At 35.5% G+C, this 24,866-nt stretch overlaps 1 protein-coding gene across 1 annotated transcript; it reads left to right on the top strand.

Moving 5' to 3' along the window:
- The first annotated feature begins 1,643 nt into the window (after positions 1–1,643).
- On the top strand, positions 1,644–24,579 carry LOC145675979 (uncharacterized). The gene is made up of 2 exons (XM_081746806.1): positions 1,644–2,466; positions 11,792–24,579. Exons 1-2 carry the CDS (start codon positions 2,102–2,104, stop codon positions 12,957–12,959), a joined length of 1,533 nt encoding a protein of 510 aa, XP_081602932.1. The 5' UTR covers positions 1,644–2,101; the 3' UTR covers positions 12,960–24,579.
- Positions 24,580–24,866: the final 287 nt, after the last annotated feature.

A 24,866-nucleotide genomic window follows, 5' to 3' on the forward strand; every position in this document is an offset into this window, starting at 1 on the left:
AAACATGAAAAAGCATTACGTGAACAGAGAACATTAAGAATTTCGATGTTTTTATTTCGGTTATGTAGTTGCATCTACGAGAAGTTAACCCTTGCTTTCAAATTTCAATTCAATACCAAAATCTTTTGTTATTGATTGTTTTAAAGAAAAACTCGTTTGTTTGGCAAAAATAAGAAGATATTTAAAGTTGATTTGGAAGGATAACTTTACACTGGCCCTGTACTTTCAAATATCGGTTCGAAATCGAAGCCAATCATTTGTGTTTCGTTTGATATTGATTGTTTTGAAGAAAAAAATGTTCTAAAAAAACGTAAGGGTTACAAAATACAGTTGGGGGAGAAACTTCACACTGGCCCCTCTTAGTTTCAAATTTTGATTCGAAAACGAAGTCAAGAGATTGTTTTTCGTTTGTTATTGATTGTTTTGAAGTAAAAATAGTTTGTTTCGAAAAACGTAATGAGATATTTATCCAATAATCGAGGGAGTTCCGAGGCAAATTCACACTGGCCTCTCCAATACTTTCAAATTTTGCTTTAAAAGTAAAGCCAATCTTTTGTTTTCTGTTTCGTAATAATTTATTTGAAGAGAAAAAATACATCTTGTTTCGAAAATATATAGATTGTATATGTTTGGTTACTGATTATACCTCACCCCCGGAAACTAAATTAGGCTCAGTAAACCGGAAGTAATTGAATTTGGTTTCGATCGATTTGCTTTGTCAAGCTGAATTGAATGATATATAGATTGTATATGTTTGGTTGCTGTTTATACCTCACCCACGGAAACTAAATTAGACTCAGTTAACCGGAAGTAGTTAAGTTTGGTATCGATCGATTTGTTTTGACAAGCTGAATCGATTAATATATAGATTGTATATGTTTCGTTGCTGATTATGCCCCACCCCCTGAAACTAAGTTAGGCTCAGTAAACCGGAAGTGGTTAACCGGAAGTAGTAAAATTTGGTATCGATCGATTTGATTTGTCAAGCTGAATCGATTGAGATATAGATTGTATATGTTTCGTTGCTGATTATACCTCCCCAGAAACTAAATTAGGCTCAGTAAGCCGGAAGTGGTTAACCGGAAGTAGTTAAATTTGGTATCGATCGATTTGTTTTGTATCCAATAATTGAGGGAGTTCCGAGGCAAATTCACACTGGCCTCTCCAATACTTTCAAATTTTGCTTTAAAAGTAAAGCCAATCTTTTGTTTTCTGTTTCGTATTAATTTATTTGAAGAGAAAAATACATCTTGTTTCGAAAATATATAGATTGTATATGTTTGGTTGCTGATTATACCCCACCCCCGGAAACTAAATTAGGCTCAGTAAACCGGAAGTAGTTGAATTTGGTTTCGATCGATTTGCTTTGTCAAGCTGAATTGAATGATATATAGATTGTATATGTTTGGTTGCTGTTTATACCTCACCTCCGGATACTAAATTATTCCCAGGAAGGAAATTTGGTTAAATTAGCTTGGAGGCTAGGCTTTAATGTAAATGGAAGGGAACTATGTGAGAAAGAAATAGAAAAAAAACAAAGAAATTCTTGAATTTTGGTGGAAAAAGAAAATGGAAAACTTTAAATGAAAAAAGAGCAGTACTTACTTTCTCTTTTTTTTCTTTTTTTCCAGGATCCAAACTTCTGAATAGAAGGAAGGAAAATACCTTGAAGCTGAACCTGAAACTGAAATTTGACTTTTTCCCGATTGCGACACTTCTTTTTTCACGTATTTTCGCTTTATCATACTACTTTCTATTTGTTTTATGACTTTGTACACATCTTGTTACTTTTTATCATTTTTCAACTCTTCTAATCTTTACATTTTACACGTTTAATTACCTTTCTAAATTGCCGATATTCTTGTTCAATACAGTGATAATGATACTATGCAAAACTTTTGTGATTCTTACTACAAACAAACAATTTATTGCAGAGAGAGCAATTGTGGCTGATGAAGAGGAATAAGAGGAAGAAGAAGAAGATTGGAAATATAAAGTTGCTTTTGTGAACGTACTTGTAAATCATTTCATTAACACTGACAACGTAAAATATAAGGGGGTATAAGAACAGTGTTAAATTCTTATTAAATTTCAATTCACAATGGCTGGTGAGGCGTCTGTTAAGTCGGAATTGATGTGCAAAGAAGAAATTGCTTATGACTTACCTCATGAAGATCCACTCGAAGGGAAATGGTGGATATACGAACTAATGAATGACAACAAAGAGTTAATATTATCTACAACGGAAGTAGAGGTATCAGTGGACAAGGATACAGCTATGTGCTCTTTGGATTTGAAACTAAACGTTGATAGGGTGAAACCAGAATTAGCACTAGAAGAAGATCCCGCATTTGAAAGTAATATAGAAATGCTAAGGAAAATTGTGGTTCAGGAGACTTGCGCGTCGTATTCTAATGGCTCCCAACAATTAACAACAAAAAGTTTAAATTCAGTTCGGCCAGAAAGGTAATGTTCAATTTTTTATTAATTAATTGGCTCAGATTGATAATAGGGTTACATGGTTTCGGAAATTTTGTTGGTAAAAAGCAATACTTCACGAGAAATATTTAGGTATGGGAGATATCATGAACGTAAGTTAATAGCTTACATTTTGGAAATGACATGGCACACATAGGCAAGCTGTAGGCCTATACCAAATAAAAATAATAACAAGATTGATGTCATCCATACAGTTCTTATGTAGTTTATATCTTGCTAAAATATTTATTTATTTATTATTGGTTACACATTTCTATACTACACATTTCCATTACTATATTATGCTTTCAAAAGTGAATTAATTTTTATATATGAGCATATTATTACTGTTGTCCACAGAGAATTCTTTAAAATGTATATTCTGAACGGTACCATGTTACTTCATTAACACTTTGTATATTTAGACAGCACGCATAAATGTATCTTTATTTACAATATGTTCTATCAATTAAATATGTGTGAAAAAATATATTTGGTCTAGGAATTAATTCGTGCGGGTGGACAAGAGATGGCGCAACGAACGGAGCGTCCCACAGTTCCGTGTATCCACACATGTGTTGCAAACCCCTGTCATCGCGTATCGTTCGTAGTATAGGGCAGTGGATTAAAGCGTCAACAACACCACTTTGTAGTTAAGTGAACATGGCGCAATTTGTGCCTGATAAAGTGTTTTTGCGGGGTGTCCTGCTGCATTACTTTAACATGCAGAAAAGTGCGACTGAAAGTCATCGTATTTCGGTGGAAGTGTATGGTGACCATGCTCTAGCTGAGCGAACGTGTCAGAAGTGGTTTGCACGGTTTAGAAGTGGTGATTTCAGCTTGGCAGACCAAGAGCGAGCTGGACAGCCCAAAAAAATTCAAGACGAAGAATTGACAGCATTGCTCGAGCAGGATTCCTGTCAAACGCAGGAACAACTTGCAGCAGCATTAGGCGTTGATCAAACAACAGTCTCCAAACGCTTGAAAGCCATGGGAATGATTCAAAAGATGTCACATTGGGTTCCACATGAATTGAAAGACAGAGACGTTGAAAGACGAAAAACCATTTGCGAATTGCTGCTTCAACGACAGAGCAGAAAGGGGTTTCTGCATCGAATTATTACGGGTGATGACAAGTGGATCCATTACGAGAACCCTAAACGAAAAAAGGCCTGGGTGAAACCAGGTGAACCAGGTCCATCACAACCAAAACGAGATATTCACTGTGCAAAGGTTATGCTGTGCATATGGTGGGATATGAAAGGTGTGGTGTACTATGAGCTGCTGCAACCGGGTGAAACTATGAATGGAGAACGTTATCGACGACAATTAATGCGTTTGAAGCAAGCTCTGGCCAGAACACGACCAGAATGGGAGAACAGACATGATAAACTTATTGTTCAACATGATAACGCTCACCCACATGTCGCAAAACCGGTCAAAACCTATTTAGAAAATGTCGGATCTGAAGTTTTACCCCACCCGCCGTATTCACCAGACGTTGCTCCTTCGGACTACTACTTGTTCGATTGCATGAACAACGATTTCATTGGACAGCGGTTTACTTCTTCAGAAGATATCGAAACATGGGTCTCTGACTGGATCGCTTCCAAGGATGAGGACTTCTTTCGCCACGGAATCCGTACATTGCCTGACAGATGGGCGAAAGTGGTGGCTAGCGATGGACAATATTTTTCTTAAGATATTTATGTATTTTGTGTTTGTACTACAGCTTCAATGTGTACGTACCAACCGCACGAATTAATTCCTAGACCAAATATAGTAAATTACATAGTAACAGATTAAATTTATATGTAAGTAGATTTGCTCAACTTGACTCTATTGCTGATATTATAAACACATTAAATTTATGATCCAGTCAGTTCTATCGTATGGAATCATTTTCTGGGGTAATACCTGTTATGCGAAGAAAGTATTTGCAATGCAGAAGAAAATGTTACGAATAATGTTATCAGCTCCGTTTCATACACCAAGTAGACCACTGTTTCAGAAACTTAAAATATTACCATTGCCGTGTATATACATTCTCGAAACAACATCATTCATACATATGAATAAAAGTAACTTTCAACTCAATTCGGACCTACACCAAGACAACACATGAACAACCAATCATATTCATATACAAAATTTCCGCCTAACAAGAACTCAAAATTCGATACACCACATAGGAATAAAACTTTATAATAAATTACCAGATCGTGTCAAACGAATGCCAAACCTGCAGTTTAAAAGGCACCTCAAGATACTGTTACTTAAACATCTTTTCTATGGTTTAGATGAATATCTTCAGTGTGATCTTTCTTTGTAATGTAAATATTAAGATTTATTTGAATTTTGAAATATATAAAACAACATACAATTTATATTTTCTCTAAAAATACACTTTTAGTTTTATTGTTACGAATATATTTTCTATTATTATTATTATATATATTTTTTAAATAATTGTATTATTAATTGTAGCGTTTTCTCTTGTAATTATGATTATTATTAATTGTAATAGTAACTGTATCTCTTGACGAAGCCATGAACGCTAAGTTCTTACGGCGGAAATTGAAATAAATAAATAAATGTTATAAACTAATTAGATTGGGTAAATGCTAGAAGATACATGTCTCACCAATTTATCAACATTTGCGCATACATATTTATGTTCACAAAATTTGCAGGATACTTACTTATCTTTATATTTTAGCACCTAATACTTCCTAACATTGCCATACACGACCTTTCATTTCTCGAAATTCCATACGTTAATTCACAGGTAAAAGAAGTCCGAGTACTACTTAAGAATTTCGAGTCGGAGAGAGAGGACACAGACCGACGTCTATTACTAATTGTAGTTCAAGGTTTATTAATAGTACTTCATCTCTATTTCTACATAATACTAAATTACTTTACAAAATGGTTCCTTTTCATCATTTGTAAATTAGTACTTTGCTAATTTTGGCTGCTCTTTAGCATGGGGGGCCAGATTTCCACCTACTTTTTTGCGATATTCTATTCCGATGCGTTTGTTTTATGGTTTCATATGTTAAATTACGTTACCAACATTAAATTCAGACAGCGTCGCAGAGAGAGCGTTAGCGAATGAAGGTCGGTTAGAGCCCCGCATGGCACGTTGTTTTCTATCTTCCTTATCAACTATTCACTTTCTTTTCTCACATAAATCTCACCCATTTACCTTTACGGTTTGTATAAATCCCCTACTGCCCTAAAAAAATGTGTTCAATACTTTCTTGACTATTTGAACATCACTATCAACTCATTTCTTCCGTAAATCATCCTAATTTTTCTTAGGTTTGCCTCCCCCCCCAATTCTAAAAAATACCTTCCTTTTTAGTGCAAATGAAAAAGGAACAAAAAAATATATTATTAGTTATATAAAGTACAGTCAAAGAACTTTCAATTTTTTAACCTTCAAATTCTTTAAAACCTAGAATTAAATCTTAATATATTAAAATAAAGTAATTAGTCATATTGTTCTTATAATTTGGAAGATAAAGTAAATAAATGGAAATAAATTCCTTCCCGGGAATTTATAGGCCAGGAAAAAAACCCGGGAATATTCCCATTTTTAAATTCCTTCCCACCGGGAATATTCCCACTGCCCATCACTATGCTCGACGATATTGTTTTATTTATATAGAGACTTATGTAAAATAACAAATAATGAGAATGGTAATTATCCTAAAATTTTACAAAACTAAACCTGTTATGTATTATATTCGAACATAAACTATAGACGTTTGTGATTTTATTTAGGATTTATCTCAAATGGGTCTAGCCTCATTTTACCTGCGGGCTTCGAGAGACATAAGCAAAATACAAGATAAAGAATATTTTAACCAACAATGGATGTTCATTATTTGTAGAGGTCCATACATCAGTCCATTTCATAGCTGCACTCATTTTGCAAGGAAGTCGACTTTTTTACATTCCCAGGAATCTTTTTTAGGGTATGGACCTGCATTTCTCAATATGGAATCACATTAGGGGCTTGGTGAACGTACATAATATATAAATTATTGTAAAAACAACGCTAACCAGGATGTGCTAGATGGCCGGTAAAAATAAAATTGCTATGCAGATTAGAGCATTACGCAGAATTCTGGGTAAACAAGGATAGCGCAAAATTCTGTATTTAGGATGACTTACATGTCTTACGTGTTGAATGTGTTCTTGTACGTTCCTAAGTATTTTATAGGTAACATCCTGAAATGCTTTCTTTGCTTGTATATTTGTGTTCCAAAGTAACACAATACATTAGGGACGTAACTTCTTAATTATATGGATCCCTTCATTCCCAAACATTTTCATCGTTCCGTGTTATGATTCGCCACACTGAATTTTGATACTTCATTTCGTTTACAGTGGTTACTAGCTACCTTATCAAGGGGTTACTTTGCACATCGGGCATTTCTTCCCACAAAATATGAAAAGAGTTTCAAAGTCATCTGTAGGTAAAACCATGAATTGTATACACGAAGTTTCAACTACCCTCTACGATAGAACATGTAACTTTATTTTGGCGTTAATGTTGGGGGTCAGCATCAGTTCTAATTACAGGGAGAGTTTGTTGTTGTAGTGGTATGGAAAGCAGTCACTGAAAAGACCGCAAATTTGAAAAGAAATTCTGTCAATGTTAAGTCAGTTTCGTTTATTATACAATGTAACTTGCATTATACAACGTAACTCATAGCCGTTTGAACATTTTAATACAAATAAATGAGTTAAATGGCGGTGAAGCCCTACGGAGCGCAATTCTGTGCGTAATTATTTGACAACACAGGTTGTAAGTCATTCATAAAAAATACAGATTAATGAATTGGATCCTACAACCAACGGTGCTGACAATCTCTTACAGTTGAAGCTTGCAGGGTCCATGACGATTCGAATGAATCGCTTCTACCCTAAGACCTTACATACCACCCTAGTTGCATGCCTTCGGCATTCAAGTCATGACAAATCAGGGTTAATTTCCGAACACCAATTGGGCTGTCAACATTCAGGCCTTGAGTGGGCATTTTAAGAAAATAAATATAATGAAAAGGACGACAAGAAATACACCCTGGGAGGAGATTTAATGCTACAGTCCCACATTTCAAATGCTACAGTACCTACAAAATTGGTAGGTTTACAAATGTAACCTTTTAAAGAGCGCTAGTTAATACTTATGTGTGGCTTACTAGCAATTGCACTTATCTTTATCGAGAATAAAGTCACATCCCAGAGCTTTTGGCACAACACAAGATAACAGTAATATTAACTTGTTCATTGAACATTATTGTTGTTCAGGACCTATTCGTACGTAGCAATCTTAATATGTTCTCATAACATAAACCTTAATTTTACCATATACTGCCTAACTGACGTAGGCACTCCGTACTATCGATACATCATAGTATCCGGTGTTTATCGTAGTAAAGGGTACCGTGGAATCGTAAACGGTCTTCCCTTTTCCTTTTTCTCGAGACCGGTTTATGATTCCTAGCACAAGAATACAAGTTATTTTCATACATCAAAAAAAAATAACATTTAATTTACTTTCTCTAAATCCAAATCAAAACTAATTATTATATCAAAATCTAAAATCTGAACATCAATTTTGCTGCTATTATACTTTTCTCTAAATACGCCAAACATTAAAAGTTAGAACAAAATTTTGACATTTTAGTCAATTGCCGAATCTGCACATTAGCTGGGACCCAACCAGGCGTCGCACTGGTTTTATCACTTTAATTTTATAACGAAAGTAGGGATGTCCCTAGGGGATGAACTATATTATAACTTTCAACTCTTCTTAACTTATCGCTTTCTCTGAAGTCAATTAACTTCAGGTATCATTAGTCACATTGAATGCACATTGACTTTTTATAGTAGACGGCATATATATATCGAACGACGAACAAATCAACGAGCAACTTTATCAAATTCAAGGTTATTGTCAATTACTTTATATATTATACTAAATTATGTTTAACTTACAGTATTTTAACGGCGACTTAATCTTACATTACAAATTTCGCATATTTTCTCATTATACAATCACAACATCAAATGAAAAAATTCACTATCTGAAGAGCACATTTTTTTAATTACCCAAAATTTTAACTTTATGGTTAATTCTATTTATTACTAGTATTTCTCTAATCATGTTCGTTATTATCTCTCATTGCCTAACAGGTCTCTAAATGCTTGATTGTATGGAGACAGCTAAATGTTAATATAAACATAAAGAAGAATGATTAAAAACATAACAAGATTTGATAATAAAATTTTATTATGAAGTATAGTTCCCAAAACTGGAAAGACCTGAAAAGAAAAAAATACAAAACTTAGACATCCTAACAAGAATTCGATACTGAATGTCCGCATTCAAAATGGTATAGCCATCCCTCTCAAATGTGGTGCGGTATTATTACAATTTCAAAGTCCGAAATCGCGCTCTAAATCAATTACATGTTTAAAATTTCCAATGGTGTACTTCCTCTCCTTTCCACATTCATCTTTCATCTTCAAAAGCTGTAAGGAAACCACAAAACATGACATCTAAGTGAACGTATCTGATTGTAGAACGATATTGAAGGTTTCTTGGACTGGTGCGTCAGTGGCGGTGGGCACACACTTTGATTCTGAAAAGTAACCTTCGAAATTCGGGGAAATAATCAAATAAATAAACAATAATCCTTTTTTCATAATCTAAAAGTTTAAAAGCTTAAATTCGGTATTTCTGATTTCTCATCTCTTCCGGGGTTTAGCCCGAGTTCGGGTGAAGTTCTCGCTTTTTTTGTGCTAATATTTTAATTTTCCATCTGTGCCGGTTACGCTTGTAAGCTGTAATTTAGCACGTTTACGTGTACTTTTCCAGTTAGTTTGTTTAATTTGGAAAGTTTTCCCCTTTTTACAGCGTATTTACTAAACTTCCACGTAATGACACGCCTTCCTTTACGACGTTTGGATTTACGCTGCATTGGGATATCTGTCATAAACTTCTTTTTAGGTTTGCGCTTACTATTACTATATTTTGCCATGTAGTTTACCAAACAATGTTCGTACGTGTTTTCGCTTAAGCTTTTTAGTGCTCTTCGGAGTCGATGTATACTTCTTCTGCATGTTTGACTCGAAATAACCTCGCCTACAGCTCGACTTTAATTTGCATCTAGTTCGTCTTTGACCGAGCTTAGTGCGTTCCGAATTACGCTTACCAAGGCACTTTCATTTTATTCTCAAGTTATTTCCTACTACACGCCTAATGTGTGGTTGTGCGTGCTGAGGTTACGTGGAAGTCGACGAACATTGTTTTCATCATGAGCAATTGTCTACATTTTGAGTAACACTACACTTAAATTTTCGCTCTCTACAATTTCGCAATAGTGAAGTACTAGCTTGAAAATTCAAACACTTCGGCAACTGAAAATTAATAAATGTTGCATCTGATGTACTGATATGATCACGTCTGCTCATCTTAATTCTACTGATTATGATCCTCGAAATCGAGTTTACGTTAATAATGTATAAGGAAATCTCAACTGGGTATCATTGGCCATCTTATTTTTCTTCTTAACCTTGGTGTTACATTTCGATTCTATAACGGAAATATACTTTCGAATGCGTGTGCTTTGTTGGAATTGTTACTTTTAGGCTTGTTTACGGTAAACATTTCCGACCGATATATTATGTACGAGACCTTCACTACGTAAAACACATTTCGCTTGGCGGGTCTATTGTGAATTTGAAGTCGTTTCCTTCTACAATACTCAAAGCTGATAAAGTCTGAATGGATTTGCAGCACTAAAATGCAACTTACGTTAGACATACACTGTTACAAAGACAAATTTGAATTTGTTAAGTCGCGCAAAACCATTTGCCTGCGACAAAAATCCAACAACACTGTAACTTCGTTATGACACAAAATCATCAATTGAACTCTCAAGCCTTCCCTGGCTTTTTCGAGAGGGCGGATACGCGCAACCTGAACGCTACCGCTTATCATGTGTGAGACATCGGAATCCCTTGCCGGCAAAACAATTACATTAGAAACAATTGTCTAGAGGTACGCGTAACAATTCTTTTTTTTCGTTATCTCTACACTGCATATTTCCTTTTCCTGTCTGTAATCGACTTTCTGGTTTATTTGGCACATATCTTTCACAACTTAGGAAGGCTCGAATTTAAGAGTATTTACGTTTTCTTTTCTGCCTTGCACTTTTTTATTTTGTTGGTTTTCCTACACTCAAACTGTGCCGTTCGCATGTATTCATAGAACACAGTAAGACCTTTCTTTCATTCCGCTACACTATTTTTAAACTCAGCAGTTACTGAATGAACATGATTGGCCGAGTTAACTAATTCAGAGCGTACTTCAGTTAAAGAGTTATTGGCTACTTTGATATCATTACGTAAATTTTCTGCTTCGGCATTCAATTCGCTCTTTCCTACGCTCCCAAATCATTTCTGTTACAGGCTGTTGAAGTTCACCTAGTGATTCATGTATTTTTTGTCCTAGACATCCAATATTCATTACCATTTTTGAGCAATGGTTTCTAATTTTTTCTCTAATTCCTCTGTCAACATGGCTTGAAATTGTTCAAAACACTAGCCTCCATATTAATATGAATTACGAGCAACTAAATCAAAGTACAAAAAAATATATTCAAATACTTGAATGTAATGAAGCGTGTGTTATCGCCGATCTATTTCCATCATAATTCCTAAAGTAAAAAAAAAATGCTTGACGTGTATTCGATCGAAGAACCTCGAGATTATTGGCCAGGTCCTTAGACCACTGAACCATGATCACAACGCTGTAAATGATTCGTCTTTAGTCTTGTTACTCTAACTTTCTCTGCCTCAGCTTGGAAAGTTGTATGTAATATTTTAATTCGTTTCAAAACCCCTTTCGTGTTCCTCTTATGATGATATAAGTGAATGATCTTCGGTACAGATCTTTGGATCGCAAGTTGGTTTTTTCTCCACACGAAACTACACACAAGACAGATTTAACTGTCATACTGTGCATTTGTGTCAAGGCAACCGACAATACCTGGTCATAGACTTATATCCTCCACGATATAAATGATAGTTTAATTTGATATAGTGAAACAAACTACAGCAATTTGAGACAATAGTGATATGGTACTCCATTTCATATTTCTACTATATTAAATGTAATAAAACATGTAATATGGCGTAACTTTATCATGTAATATAGCGAATGATTAGATGTTTTCTTTCTACTTAATCATTATCTCCATTTACATTTCATTGTTTGTTGAATTTGTCACAGGCGCGGTGGAGTATGTGGAAAGGAATTTAGGGTATGTTCAAGTTTGGCTACGCACATGGTGATTCATACAGGAGGAAAACTACACACTTGCCAAGAGTGTGGTAAGGCTTTTAATCGACGTTCAAATTTGGCTACACACATGTTAATCCACACAGGAGGAAAGGTTTACACATGCCGAGAGTGTGGTAAGCCATTTAATCGAAGTTCAAATTTGGCTACACACATGTTAATCCACACAGGAGAAAAACCTCACACGTGCGAAGAATGTGGTAAGGCATTAAATCATCGTTCGACTTTGGCTACACACACGTTAATACACACAGGGGAAAAACCTCACATATGCCAAGAGTGTGGTAAGGCATTTACTCAACGTTCACATCTGGCTACGCACATGTTAATCCACAAAGGAGAAAAACCTCACACGTGCCAAGAGTGTGGTAAGGCATTTAATCAACGTTCGATTTTGGCTATACACATGTTGATGCACATAGGAGAAAAAGTTTACACATGCCAACAGTGTGGTAAGGCATTTAATCGAAGTTCAAATTTGGCTACACACTTGTTAATCCACACAGGAGAAAAACCTCACATGTGCCAAGAGTGTGGTAAGGCATTTACTCAACGTTCACATCTGGCTACGCACATGTTAATCCACAAAGGAGAAAAACCTCACGCGTGCCAAGAGTGTGGTAAGGCATTTAATCAACGTTCAACTTTGGCTAGACACATGTTAATCCACACAGGAGAAAAAGTTTACACATGCCAAGAGTGTGGTAAGACAATTGCTCATCGTTCAACTTTTGCTACTCACATGTTAATCCACACAGGAGAAAAACCTCACACGTTCCAGGAGTGTGGTAAGGCATTTAACCGACGTTCAAATTTGGCTACACACATGTTAATCCACACAGGAGAAAAACCTCACACATGCCGAGAGTGTGGTAAGGCATTTAATCATCGTTCAAATTTGGCTGTACACATGTTAATCCACACAGGAGAAAAACCTCACACGTGCCAAGAGTGTGGTCAGGCATTTAATCATCGTTCAAATTTAGCTACACACATGTTAATCCACACAGGAGATAAAGTTTACACATGCCAACAGTGTGGTAGGGCATTTAGTCGATGTTCAAATTTGGCTACACACATGTCAATCCACACAGGATAAAAATCTCACACGTTCCAGGAGTGTTGTAAGCCATTTATTCATCGTTCACATTTGGCTACACACCTGTTAATCCACACAGGAGAAAAACTCACATGTGCTAACAGTGTGGTAAGGCATTTAATCACATTTCAAGTTAAGGTGCACAAATGTTAGTCCAGACTGAAGAAACTTACACGTGCAAAGCGTGTGGTAAAGGATTTTGACTACGTTCAAGTTTGGGTACATTTAATTTACACAGGGGAAAAAGATTACACATGTCAAGAGTTTGGTAAAAAATTTAATCATCGTTCAAATTTGGCTACACACCTGTTAGTCCACACAGTAGTAAAATCTCACCTTGCAAAAATCCTGGAATAGAATTTATTCAACGGTGATACGTGCTGAGCCACACAGGGTCAAAACCTCACACGTGAGAGTTGTGGAAGACAATATAGTCTACGCTGAAACCTTGAAATGCAGTTGAACACATATCAGTCACCAAAGAGATGCAAAGAGCTTAGCAAGGCATTTACTCAAGGTTCACATATTGCAAAGTAAATGAAAATCCACAAAGGAAAAAAATCTCACACGTGCGGAGAGTTTATATGAGATGTCGCATTCTGTTGGAGGAATAGAAATGATATAACCTAAGCTGTTATTTTTACGCGTGCTATGAACATTGTACTATCCCAAATTGAGTGCTTGAGTAGAATAGTCGACAAAGGGATGTCATTTGTGTCTGACGTTATCCCATGTTTACTGTAGATCCATATCTAAGCTCAAGTTATAGTCACCAAAATGACCAACTTTGTCACCTTCTGACAACATCTGGAAATGATTCGTGGCATCTTTCAAGTGAACTTTGGGCACTGTTCCTATATGGTCTGCAGAAACACCCGACGAAGATTGTTTTTGGACAGACTTATCTCTGCTCAAATAGTTTCACACTCACGTACGAGATCATTCTGTGCTCTGCTGCCCCATTAATTTTAATACTACAAACAATCCAACTCTATGACCTTGCGGTCTTATTTCTATGTAGAGAATTGGTTGAGAAACGACATTCCACTGTTCCATATCGATATTTTCAGACATGTCTTGCTCACCACTAAACAGCCATATTTACGGCACAGTCTTTAAAATTGTTTGTAACACTGTACATTTTTGTAGTATAGTTTAAAGGTGGTTTTCTGTTCACTGCACTTTTGAGCAGCAATCTACTGTACATTACCACATTAAACGCAGAATAAAAAAAACATCTGATTTGGCACACTTCTGTAGCGTGGGATCACGTTGTCCAAGTCACTCTCACTCTTTTCTTGCCATCTGAGTTGAACATTGTAAATTATTTTAATTGAGTGTTCTCTACCAATAAATGATAACAATATTTCACTCCATCTCCAACTGTCAAACGCAGACTCTAGCCGTAACCTTACTACTGGGTTCACAATGGAAATGATAAAGCATAGAGATAGCACAAATATTCCCGAAGCAGTAGCACGAACTTTAACTTTTCTGTGGTTTAATGCCGTCTTTTTGTATTTCATGCATAGACAATCCTAAGTACATACAAAGGTTTGTTACTGCCAAAATTAACATACAGATTTACAGTGAGGATAGCTTCATTATTCAAAATCTATAAAAGAACTGTTGACACTCTAACCAAAAGTTTTCCACATACCTTTCATTGTCCGATTACCTAGTCCCACTCTGGAACTATACCAATGCATAACTTGTCCATATTACAGTAATATATCGAAAAAGTAAGTCTCACCTATATCAACAAACGCTTCCAAACTCAAAACCCTTTATTCATGCAATATATTTTACCTCACTTTAGATTCCACATCAAATCGCTATCAGCATACTGCTTGTGACTAAGGTTTAAGCTCTGTGAGTACACTTTACCCTCGTGAGATTCATTGTTCTTAATCGTATAGTGGTAAGGTGAAAAATTTTTTATGAATAGTAACATTTTGCCTCCTGGACCCAGGAACATTTTTGTCTGATAAGATGTGAACTAGGATTTAAATTTGTATTATATTTACAATATTAAATACAAACACCAGAGTGGATACGCTTTAAGCGAAACTGTACATTTTTATTGAGGCAATACCTTTATTGCTAAAATTAAGTTCGATAATTATGTTACTATTTCATTGCTTAAATACCGGTACTGAAAATAAAATATGTATTAGCTAGAAAGAAGTAAACCAGGATTTCTCCTAATAGCGGTATATTAAGGTTTCAATTCTGCAGCAGTCTTCACACATCATTTTTGCGTGACTTAGGCAAATCCACTTACAGTACTTTTGGCAAAATATCTGGCCTTACTGTGTTTATACATGTAACATCGTACTCGCTTTCTTACATGAGGAGGTACAGAAGCATCTTCTAGAGTCAATCCGAAAAACATTGCTGTGTTCGCTGAATGCATAACATTACTATTGTTCGGTTCTACATTTTGGAAGTGATAAAATCACGTTATTTGCCATAGTGTAGTGTTTCTTTCTTCGTCATATTCAGTAGGTATCTGGTCTACTATGTCCACCCCACCTTTAGTATCGTAAAATGTGACAATATCTGGCTTCCTGTTATCTCTGGTACTCTCATCTAATTTGACGTGATTGTGCATACTTGAGATCAGCACTAAACACAGATTTTTCTTAGATGCATACGAACCAATGGTGCAGTTCTAATGAAAACCAAATACACTACTGTATTCTTTCCTCCGTTTGACATTCACAAACGCGAGGGCAACTCTCTTGTTTTTACGAATTGTCCCTATAATTGTTAACTTATTGTCTCATTCCATTCATTTAAACAAATTGCAGCTTGTAAACCGATTATTGTAAAAAGGTCTCTTTGCAAGATGAACCATGAATCTGTTGACACAATCTCTTCACTACTTCCTCAGGTTTGTTATTTATCTGGAACGGTCCTTCTGGTTGTGTCCTCACATACACTTCTATATTTGTTGTGTAGTATAATGTTTCACCAACAAGAATAAAAATTTTAATTCCACATTTTGGAGGTCTTTTAGGCATATAAATGCGTAATCTACATCTTTCCAGGAAACCGACAAGTGTCTCAACCAAAGTTCCTAACATACCAATTAAGAAAACTGTTGTTGCACTTGTTTACATATAATTTTAAAAAAGTCACGAATTGGGGATAATCTGGGGCTGAAGGTTATATCTGATTATGTTATTTATTAGCATCTTCCACTTTTTCATCCATCATATCCTGCACAGTAATCACTTTCTGCTCAGTTTGGCTTCTCCGATTCCCATCATCACATAGAGATGACCCTACGCAAAAGACACATTCATTTGGCTAATTAACAATACACATGTGTTAACTTGTGCTTCGCACCTCCCCTCATTCTCCATCCTCGTTATCCCTTTACACATTTTATTTTTATTTTCTTTAATTGTATTGTACTTATATTGAATCAATCTGTCTATATTACGTTGTGTTATATATGTTTACTTACATTATAATGCTAAGGATCAAAGTTCCATACGCCCATTTTTCTTTTTCTTTTTGATTTTTTTTAGTTGTTATACCGTATAATTGTAAAATTTCGATAGAGCACAGGTCTCAACTTACATTTTGTAAATAAATTCTTTTCCATTACTCACGTTACAGAGGGCGTAACCTTCTCATAGGTTGCTAGCCACTTTGGTTTGCCGGTAAAACGTAGTGCATTCACATACTTTCTCAGCTGGCGCACATGTAGTGAGCCGTAGCTGCCAAGTCTAGACTCTGTTTATTGCACTCATGTGGGCGAACAGTGATGCTAATTCATTAACAGGAGACAGGTTGCAAGAAATTGAGAGTTTTCACGAGTGTACTGGCTGGAGTACACAAGTAGTATAATTTTTGATTATCTTTATGATCATTTTCACTCTTATTCTGTTCTCATCTCATAGTTTTGGATACTGTTTCAGTTCGGTTATTTTACCGCATATGATAATTGACGATGGAAAGTCTTTCATACATTCTTTGAAGATAAAATTGCCAAGGTGGCTCAGCTGTAAAGCGTTCACCTCTGATGCATGGGGTCTCGGGTCCAAATCCTGCTCCCCCAAGTTAACTTTGTGGTGGACAAACACCGTGTGCTTGGGTTTCCTCGGAGTTCTCCAGTTTCCTCCCACTTTCTTCATTCCACAATTTCATTCATTGCTCATCATCATGGCCTCGCTTAGCCTACCCGGAATATTCGTGGGACGTAAAACTCAAAATTTCATTTCGTTTATTCGTTTGGAGGTAAACGAGATGCGGAAAAATCGAAGAGACAGAGCATACACTAATCCAGGTTCCCAGAGTTCTCGTTCTCCAATCAGTGGCAACCACCAAGCATCATCAACTAGTTCACCACCATTTAAGAAGCATACAAATGCACATAGCATCTCGAGCTCCGACACTGACTCCAACCAGCTTATCCTCCTCTGCAGCCTGTCTACAGCTTGCTACGGCAAAACTACAATCCAAAGTACTTTAGTTCGAAGGTTTTACTTCTCTAACTTCTCCAGTATGGGCAACGCAAAGGTATTTCGCAAATGGTTGAAACGAAAAAAATAAGGATTCATCATTAAATCACAGTCGGCTAACTTTGCAAAATAATTCGTGACAATCCAGTTTCGAAATGTTCAGGAAAACTGCAACTTTAACTTCTCTCAACAACATCCGACACTAGCAACCTCAGCCACATACCGTGTCAATAGTAGTAGTACGAGGGGTCCCTCTATCTATAACACTTGATATATAGGCTTAACTTCCTGAAGTTGGATAAACCTTTAAAAATGCATCCATATTCGGAACAATCAGGGACCAACGTACATAGTTCGAATTCTGAGAACATCACAAGATACTATCAACGACCTTTTGCATAAACAAATCTTAATTTTCAAGAAGAGACGCCGATTTGAACAATCTTGCTCATTACGACCAATTCTTCTCCCAGGTAAACGCTGTCAAGAAAATAAACTACATCCTACTAACAGGTGCAACCTATGAACCTGTTATCCTACAAAGAGGTTCACACTTTTCCTCTTCCTATGAAAACTGTCCGAATCTGCAACAAGTTCCAATCTGCAACACTTGGTATCAATTCCCGCCTCCGACATACAGCAACAAGTGCAAGTCTCTGCTTGCTCCAGAAGAATTCAAGCCGAAACTTGTAGTACCACTATTGACCCATTATTTTCAAAATCGAAAAGGTGAGACTTTGAAAGACTAATCAATTTCTTTATATGCATAAACTATTAGCATTTGTCGCCCACACTCTTCAAAACGTTCATCTTTTGCACAACCATTAATATTAAAACACGTTGAGCACGCAGCTCGCAACATTCTTCACCTCGATTTTCATGCCGCTTACAGTGGTTCGTACGTGCACTTTCATGTATCTCCACCCGAAACGACTATTTAACTTCATAGTGATCATGTATCTAGTTATTTGACTATGACTTTTATTTCTATTTCTCAACATTCTCTTGTACTTACCTCATAAACTCACATTTTAACAACTATTACACGAGGAACAATTTGACACATCACTTATCAGTAAAACGCATCTCACTCCCAAATTTAATTGCAAATTTACCGGCTATCAACTCATTCCACACGATATGAACCTTCCGGCTCGATGCACCACTAGCGGCGTTACAATACTATTTTATCCTTACACATGTATAAATATATATATAATGTACACATTTATAAATATATATATAATGTACACATTTATAAATATATATATAAATACACATAAATAAATAAATATATAAATAAACAGATAAACATACAATTACTCATACGCTTAAAAAGACGACACACACATACAGTATATACAAGTGGTTGGCACAGAAACCGGTTGTTCGGTTTCCGGTTTTTAGGAAAAAACGAAACCGGTTTTTCAAAATTAAAAAAAACTGTTTTCACCGAAACCGGTTTTCTCCAAAAGACCGGTTTCGGTTTTCTAAAAAAAAACGGTATCGGTTTTCTTCAGAACCCGGTTTCGGTTTCTTCAAAAACCGGTTTCGGTTTTCATTTCCGGCTAGGTTTTAATCGAAACCGGTTTCTGTTTTCTCCAAAACCGGTTCTTGTATTCTTCAAAAACCGCCACGGTTTTTCTACTGAAACCGATTTCGGTTTTCTTCAAAGACGGTTCTGTTTTTTATCAAAACCTGTATCAGTTTTTCCAAAACTGGTTCTATTTCTGACCAGAATAATTTTCGTTGCTCTCCGGAACGCATTTCCTTTCCACAGATAATTTTATGTGTTTTCCAGAACAGTTTTGAGTTTTAGTTTTTACTAAAACCATTGCGATGTTTACCGAATCCGGTATTGGTTCCTTAAGAATCTACATATGTTTTAGATCTTCAAATCGGCTTAGTTTTCAATCAAAAATGGCTTCCGTTTTCATGAAACTACCTTTGAGCTTTTACTTAAATCCAGTTTGAAATTTCATCAACACCCAGTTGGGATTTTTGTTATAACGGTACTTTATTATTTTTATTATTATTATTATTAGTTACGCTTAAAAACATGTTTTTCCTTGGATTCAGTATTCACTCTTCTGTAATTCTCTAGTTGTTTCGAATACAATTACCTTCCATATTATAAATAGATTTTCAGAACCTGGATTTATTTTAATTAGACTAGCTTAACCTGCACTCTCTACACAGCTCATCATTCACATATGAGTATGAATCTCCTTGTCATTCCTCACAACATCTGTACATGTCCCCTTATAGACACAAATGAAAGACGTCTTGATAAAAATCGGCAAGGGGTACCACAAAGGAGAGATTTTTTCGATTATTTTTTCAACATCTCGCACCGTTTGCAAGAGTGAGCCTACTTCTCGTTGGAGTTTCTAATTCTTGTACGATCAGTGCTTTCTTTCTTCTTGCATGCAGTATGTAATAAGTAAATACATTACATACACAATTTATTACAATGCCACTGATATATGGAGTTCATTAGGAAAACATTCTAAACATTAAAGATTCTCCATCACTCGAGAAATAGTTTTCTTCGATTTTCATTATCAATTGATCATGAAACAAACGCCTGAGAAATATACAACCACTGTATACAAACATGTTGTGTTGGAGTGTATAACTTATAGAATGTGTTATTTTTTTTAAAATGTCAACACTTCCAGTGTACCCTAAAATATGTACTAAAGAAATAATGTCAACGTTTTTTAAATATTCAGTTGGAACTGGGCCAATCTACACAAAATTTGGAATCGACCAGCAAAAATGGCACGATTCTAGCACTTGTGGTTTTCGAGATCTCATTGACAAAAGATTGGAGACAAACATATAAACTTTTCTTTGCACACAAACATATAAACCTAGCATTTTAATATATAGATATTTATAGTCACAAGTGATCAATTTAATGGGGAGAATACTGAAAGAAACACTATGCCCTGTATGATAGATTTGCGTAATATTATGTAGTAGATAGAAGAAATGGTAATACTAGTACAAAAATTGCTTGATTTATTGTCTTCACGAATAAAGACAGACGGAGGCATTCCAATGGAGGCTCATCTACCGCCTTTTAAAAAATTACTGTGTATTGTTTGTTTGAAACAGCTCTTTCTTAGTACCGTCGTTGAATTTATCTACTATAGCGAACTTTTTGGCTTGTTTGAGAACTGGATACCGAAAGTCCGGATAACTATTTACCAGTAAGAAATTGAAATGTATGTAGGCCTATTGGTGTTCATTTCCTGGACTCAGAGTACAAAATTATTGTGCAAATCAATTTTTTTCAAGCGCTCTGAGCCCTCATTCACTAGCGGTATTTCGAGCTCGACACAACGTAATATTTGCGTTTAGTTTCGGGTAATGAAAATAAGCATTAATAAATAGCTTTTTTCAGTTTTGTATTGTGCTGATGTACGCACATTTTGCTTTGCATGAACACAAATCGCTACCACGCAGTGCTCTCATGCAGTGACACACATCACAAATGGAGTGTTATGTCGAAGCTTCAGATTCTTAAGGATGATCCTATTTCGTTCCTGTACAGTTAGGTCTAATGGAGAAATTTTGTGTCTTCTTTACAGATCAAGTTGCTATGTTCAAAAATACAAGAATTTTAAACCATCTAAAATGTTCTAATTTGGGGGTCATAAAAAGGGGTAAAAGTGGATCTGAAAAGGTAGGAGGACGGTTAGTGATGGGTAAATTCCCGGGAAGATATTTTTCGGGAATATTCCCTGGGAATATTCCCGGGAAGATTCCCAAAATGAGAATTTATCTGGGAATTTATGTTCAATCAGAAAGAAAATTGCATTCTATTACTATATTATGATTTCAAAGTTGATTTAATGTTTATATCACAGCATATTATTACTGTTGTCCACAGAGGATTCTTTAAAATCTATATATTCTGAACGGTACTATGTTACTTTATTAACACTTTATTATATTTAGAGAGTATGCATAAATGTATATTTATTTACATGTTCTATCAATTAAATATGTGTGAAAAATTATATAGTAAATTATATAGTAACAGTTTAAATTTATATGTAAGTGGATTTGCTCAACTTGACTCTATTACTGATATTATAAACACATTAAATTTATAAATGTTATAAACCAATTAGATTGGGTTAATGATAGAAGATACCAGTCTCACCACTTTATCAACATTTGCGCATACATATTTATGTTCACAAAATTTGCAAGATACTTACTTATCTTTATATTTTAGCACGTAGCATTGCCATACACGACCTATCATTCTACCTATTACTCGAAATTCCATACGTTAATTCACATGTAGAAGAAGTCCGAGTACCTCTTCAGAAATTCGAGTCAGAGAGAGGAGACAGCCCGACGTCTATTACTAATGGTGGTTCGGTGTTTATTAATAGTACTTCATCTCTATTTCTATATAATTCTAAATTACTTTACAAAATGGTTCCTTTTCATCATTTGTAAATTAGTACTTTGCTAATTTTGGCTGTTCTTTAGCATTGGGGGCCAGCTTTTGCACCTGCTTTTTTGCGATATTCTATTTCGATAAGGTTGTTTTATGGTTTCATACGTTAAATTACGTTACCAACTTTAAATTCAAACAGAATTGCAGAGCGAGCGTTAGCGAATGAAGGCGGGTTAGAGCCCCCCATGGCACGTTGTTTTCTATCTTCGTTACCAACAATTCACTTTCTTTTCTCACATAAATCACTTTCTCTTACCTTTCCGTTTTCTATAAATCCCCTACTACCCTAAAAAAAAAAAAGGTGTTCGATACTTTCTTGACTACTTGAACATCACTATCAACTCATTTCTTTCGTAAATCATCCTACTTTTTGCTAGTTTTGGCCCCCTAATTCTAAACAATTACGTTACTTTTTAGTGCAAATGAAAATGGAACAAAAAATATATTACAGTGAAACCTGTCAACTTGGCCACCTCTCTAAGTTCGCCACCTGCTTATCTTGGCCTAGTTTGTCTTGAACCTGCAATTTCTCATAAGACATTCGTTATTTACTACTCTATAAGTTGGCCACCTGTCTATCTTGGAAGTTGGCCACACTGAAGCAATGTTTATCCTATGATGATAATGATAAATTTACCTGCGTATCTTGGCCACGCAAAATACGGTTTTGTTATTTTTCTTAACTCTTTCGAATTCTCATATTAGAGGCAGATGTTCTGTATTTGTGACTGGAGAAAAGAAGCAAGGATTCCCGCGATTTGCTCTTGGAGGTCAATGGCCTGAAGACTACCCTGATAAAGGGATGGTGAAGGAAGATGTGAATAAGAAAAAGCACGTACAGGAATTCAGGAAATGGTTGTATGTATTTGTTTACCCTGTCTGTTTTGATAAAACCATTAGCTATATCAGCTCCTCTTAACAGTGGGGAGCTTTAGTAATGCCGGAAAATTCTCGAGGTTAAAACTAACCATCTCAATTGTCAACTATTGGTAACTGTCGGCTTGTTAAAAGATAGCGGAGTTTTTGAGATATTAATTCTCTCAAGATTTTCTCAAAACATCTTTTGCTCCGAGGGAAACACTTCTAGCTTATTAGCAAGAGGTAGTTAACTACAATATTAGTGCATATCTGTCAAAAAGAATAAAACGAATACGTCTAGAATGAACCGCCATTCAGTAACAACTGAAAAGAAGTAATATAAATTGCATATGGATTTCTCAATTCATAACTTAGCTTTTCTTCATTCCAATCTGAATAACTCAGTGTGCTATAATATCAATTTCAATAAACTGCGTACATACGCTTCTATTTCATGGTTGTTTGTGTTATTGTGTTTTCAATCCAAATAACGCAAAGTACAGACTAGTTTTCAGGAAAAGGTATGCACATACATTAAACATACTATAGTAATATTTTCTAGTACTGTATATTTTTATGATTACTCTATATACATTATTTATATGTAGCTGTCGTGACACTGTTAATTAAAATTTTACAATCAAGTAATACTAGAAACCCTATTTTAAAAATACATAAATCACACTTATTTTCTGTAAGTTGGCCACCTGTCTAAGTTGGCCACTTTTCGATGGAACCGATGGTGGCCAACATAGACAGGTTTCACTGTATTAGTTATATAAAGTACAGTCAAAGAATTTTAAATTTTTTAACCTCCAAATTTTTTAAAACCTAGAATTAAATTATAATATATTAAAATAAAGTTATTAGTCATATTGTTCTTATAATTTGGAAGATAAAGTAAAGAAATGAAAATAAATTCCTTCCCGGGAATTTATAGGCCAGGGAAAAAACCCGGGAATATTCCCATTTTTAAATTCCTTCCCACCGGGAATATTCCCACTGCCCATCACTAAGGACGGTAGGTAGCAGCATGACGTCACGCTTGTTCCCCCTTCCTATCTTTCTCCATTGTATTTTTTGTAAGGAACTGGGCGACGCCTACATATTTTTTCGAAGTCGGGACGGAGTTCCCCCGCGTTTAGAATCTATACCCTAAGTTGCCGTAGTATATATATCAACGCACGAAATATTGATTTAGCCTCTCATCGTCAAACAGTTTTGAACTATGGAATAACAAGGCTCCCTCTACGCGGTATGTTCTTCCTCATATAGGTATTATTTTCTCCCTTAGTGTGATTCTAGGAAAGTGAAGTGCATTTGATTTTAAAAATAGGAAAATTAAAAATAATAAATAAGTAAAGTAAAAATATTAGGTTCATTGTTGTTCTAAACTGGCTATGATATGCTATACCACCAGTTACAGTATCAGATTTAAGTTCTTGGGGACACAATCGAAGGGTGGATACATTTTACTTGAGAGAGGTTATACTGAAAAGGTTGATTTCACATTATTTGCGCAATATTAATATATACTACCAGTCTGGGGTGCAGGTATAGCCTACGGGTAGCGCCCGCCTTCTTGGCCCCCTTTGGCAATGTTACTTGTACCAGATTTGAATAACAACTCCAGGTAAGGAAAGTTCTATTAATATTTTATTTTGAGATGTTAGCTTAAAACTAAAATATTGTTGTATTAAAAGATGTTTCGATGTGCACAATAGCTAACATTGTTAAAATATACTGCTAATCAAATGTACGAAAATGTCATTTTCTGTAATATATAAAACAAAATCCTAAACAACGTTTTTGATAACGTATAACGTCCTTAAATGTACTTTATTCTAATTTGAACGTTTTGGAACCTAAAAGTCTTAAGCCTATAATGTTTTGAGCTTTTGATAGTAAAAATTTGCAGGTGCATATGGTGCAACGATTGTCAAGGTCAACTGCGCAAACGCACTGAGCAAGCATTTAATATTCATTTCAGTGAACTGCAAGATAAGGGTGAAAGTAGCAATTAAGTGTTAAGCAATTAAGGTGAAGCAAAGCACAATATGTCACGGAGTGAAGTGTGGAAATACTTTGAAC

Source organism: Thermobia domestica, chromosome 18, assembly GCF_964235325.1.
Source record: "Thermobia domestica chromosome 18, izTheDome1.hap1.1, whole genome shotgun sequence".
NCBI classification, from domain to species: domain Eukaryota; kingdom Metazoa; phylum Arthropoda; class Insecta; order Zygentoma; family Lepismatidae; genus Thermobia; species Thermobia domestica.

What these genes read in the sequence shown, in the direction of transcription:
- LOC145675979 (XM_081746806.1), top strand. Translation starts at nt 2,102, where the DNA reads ATGGCTGGTGAGGCGTCTGTTAAGTCGGAATTGATGTGCAAAGAAGAA. An exon ending in AATTCAGTTCGGCCAGAAAG is followed by an intron (nt 2,467 to 11,791) that starts GTAATGTTCAAT and finishes AATTTGTCACAG; the next exon opens with GCGCGGTGGAGTATGTGGAA.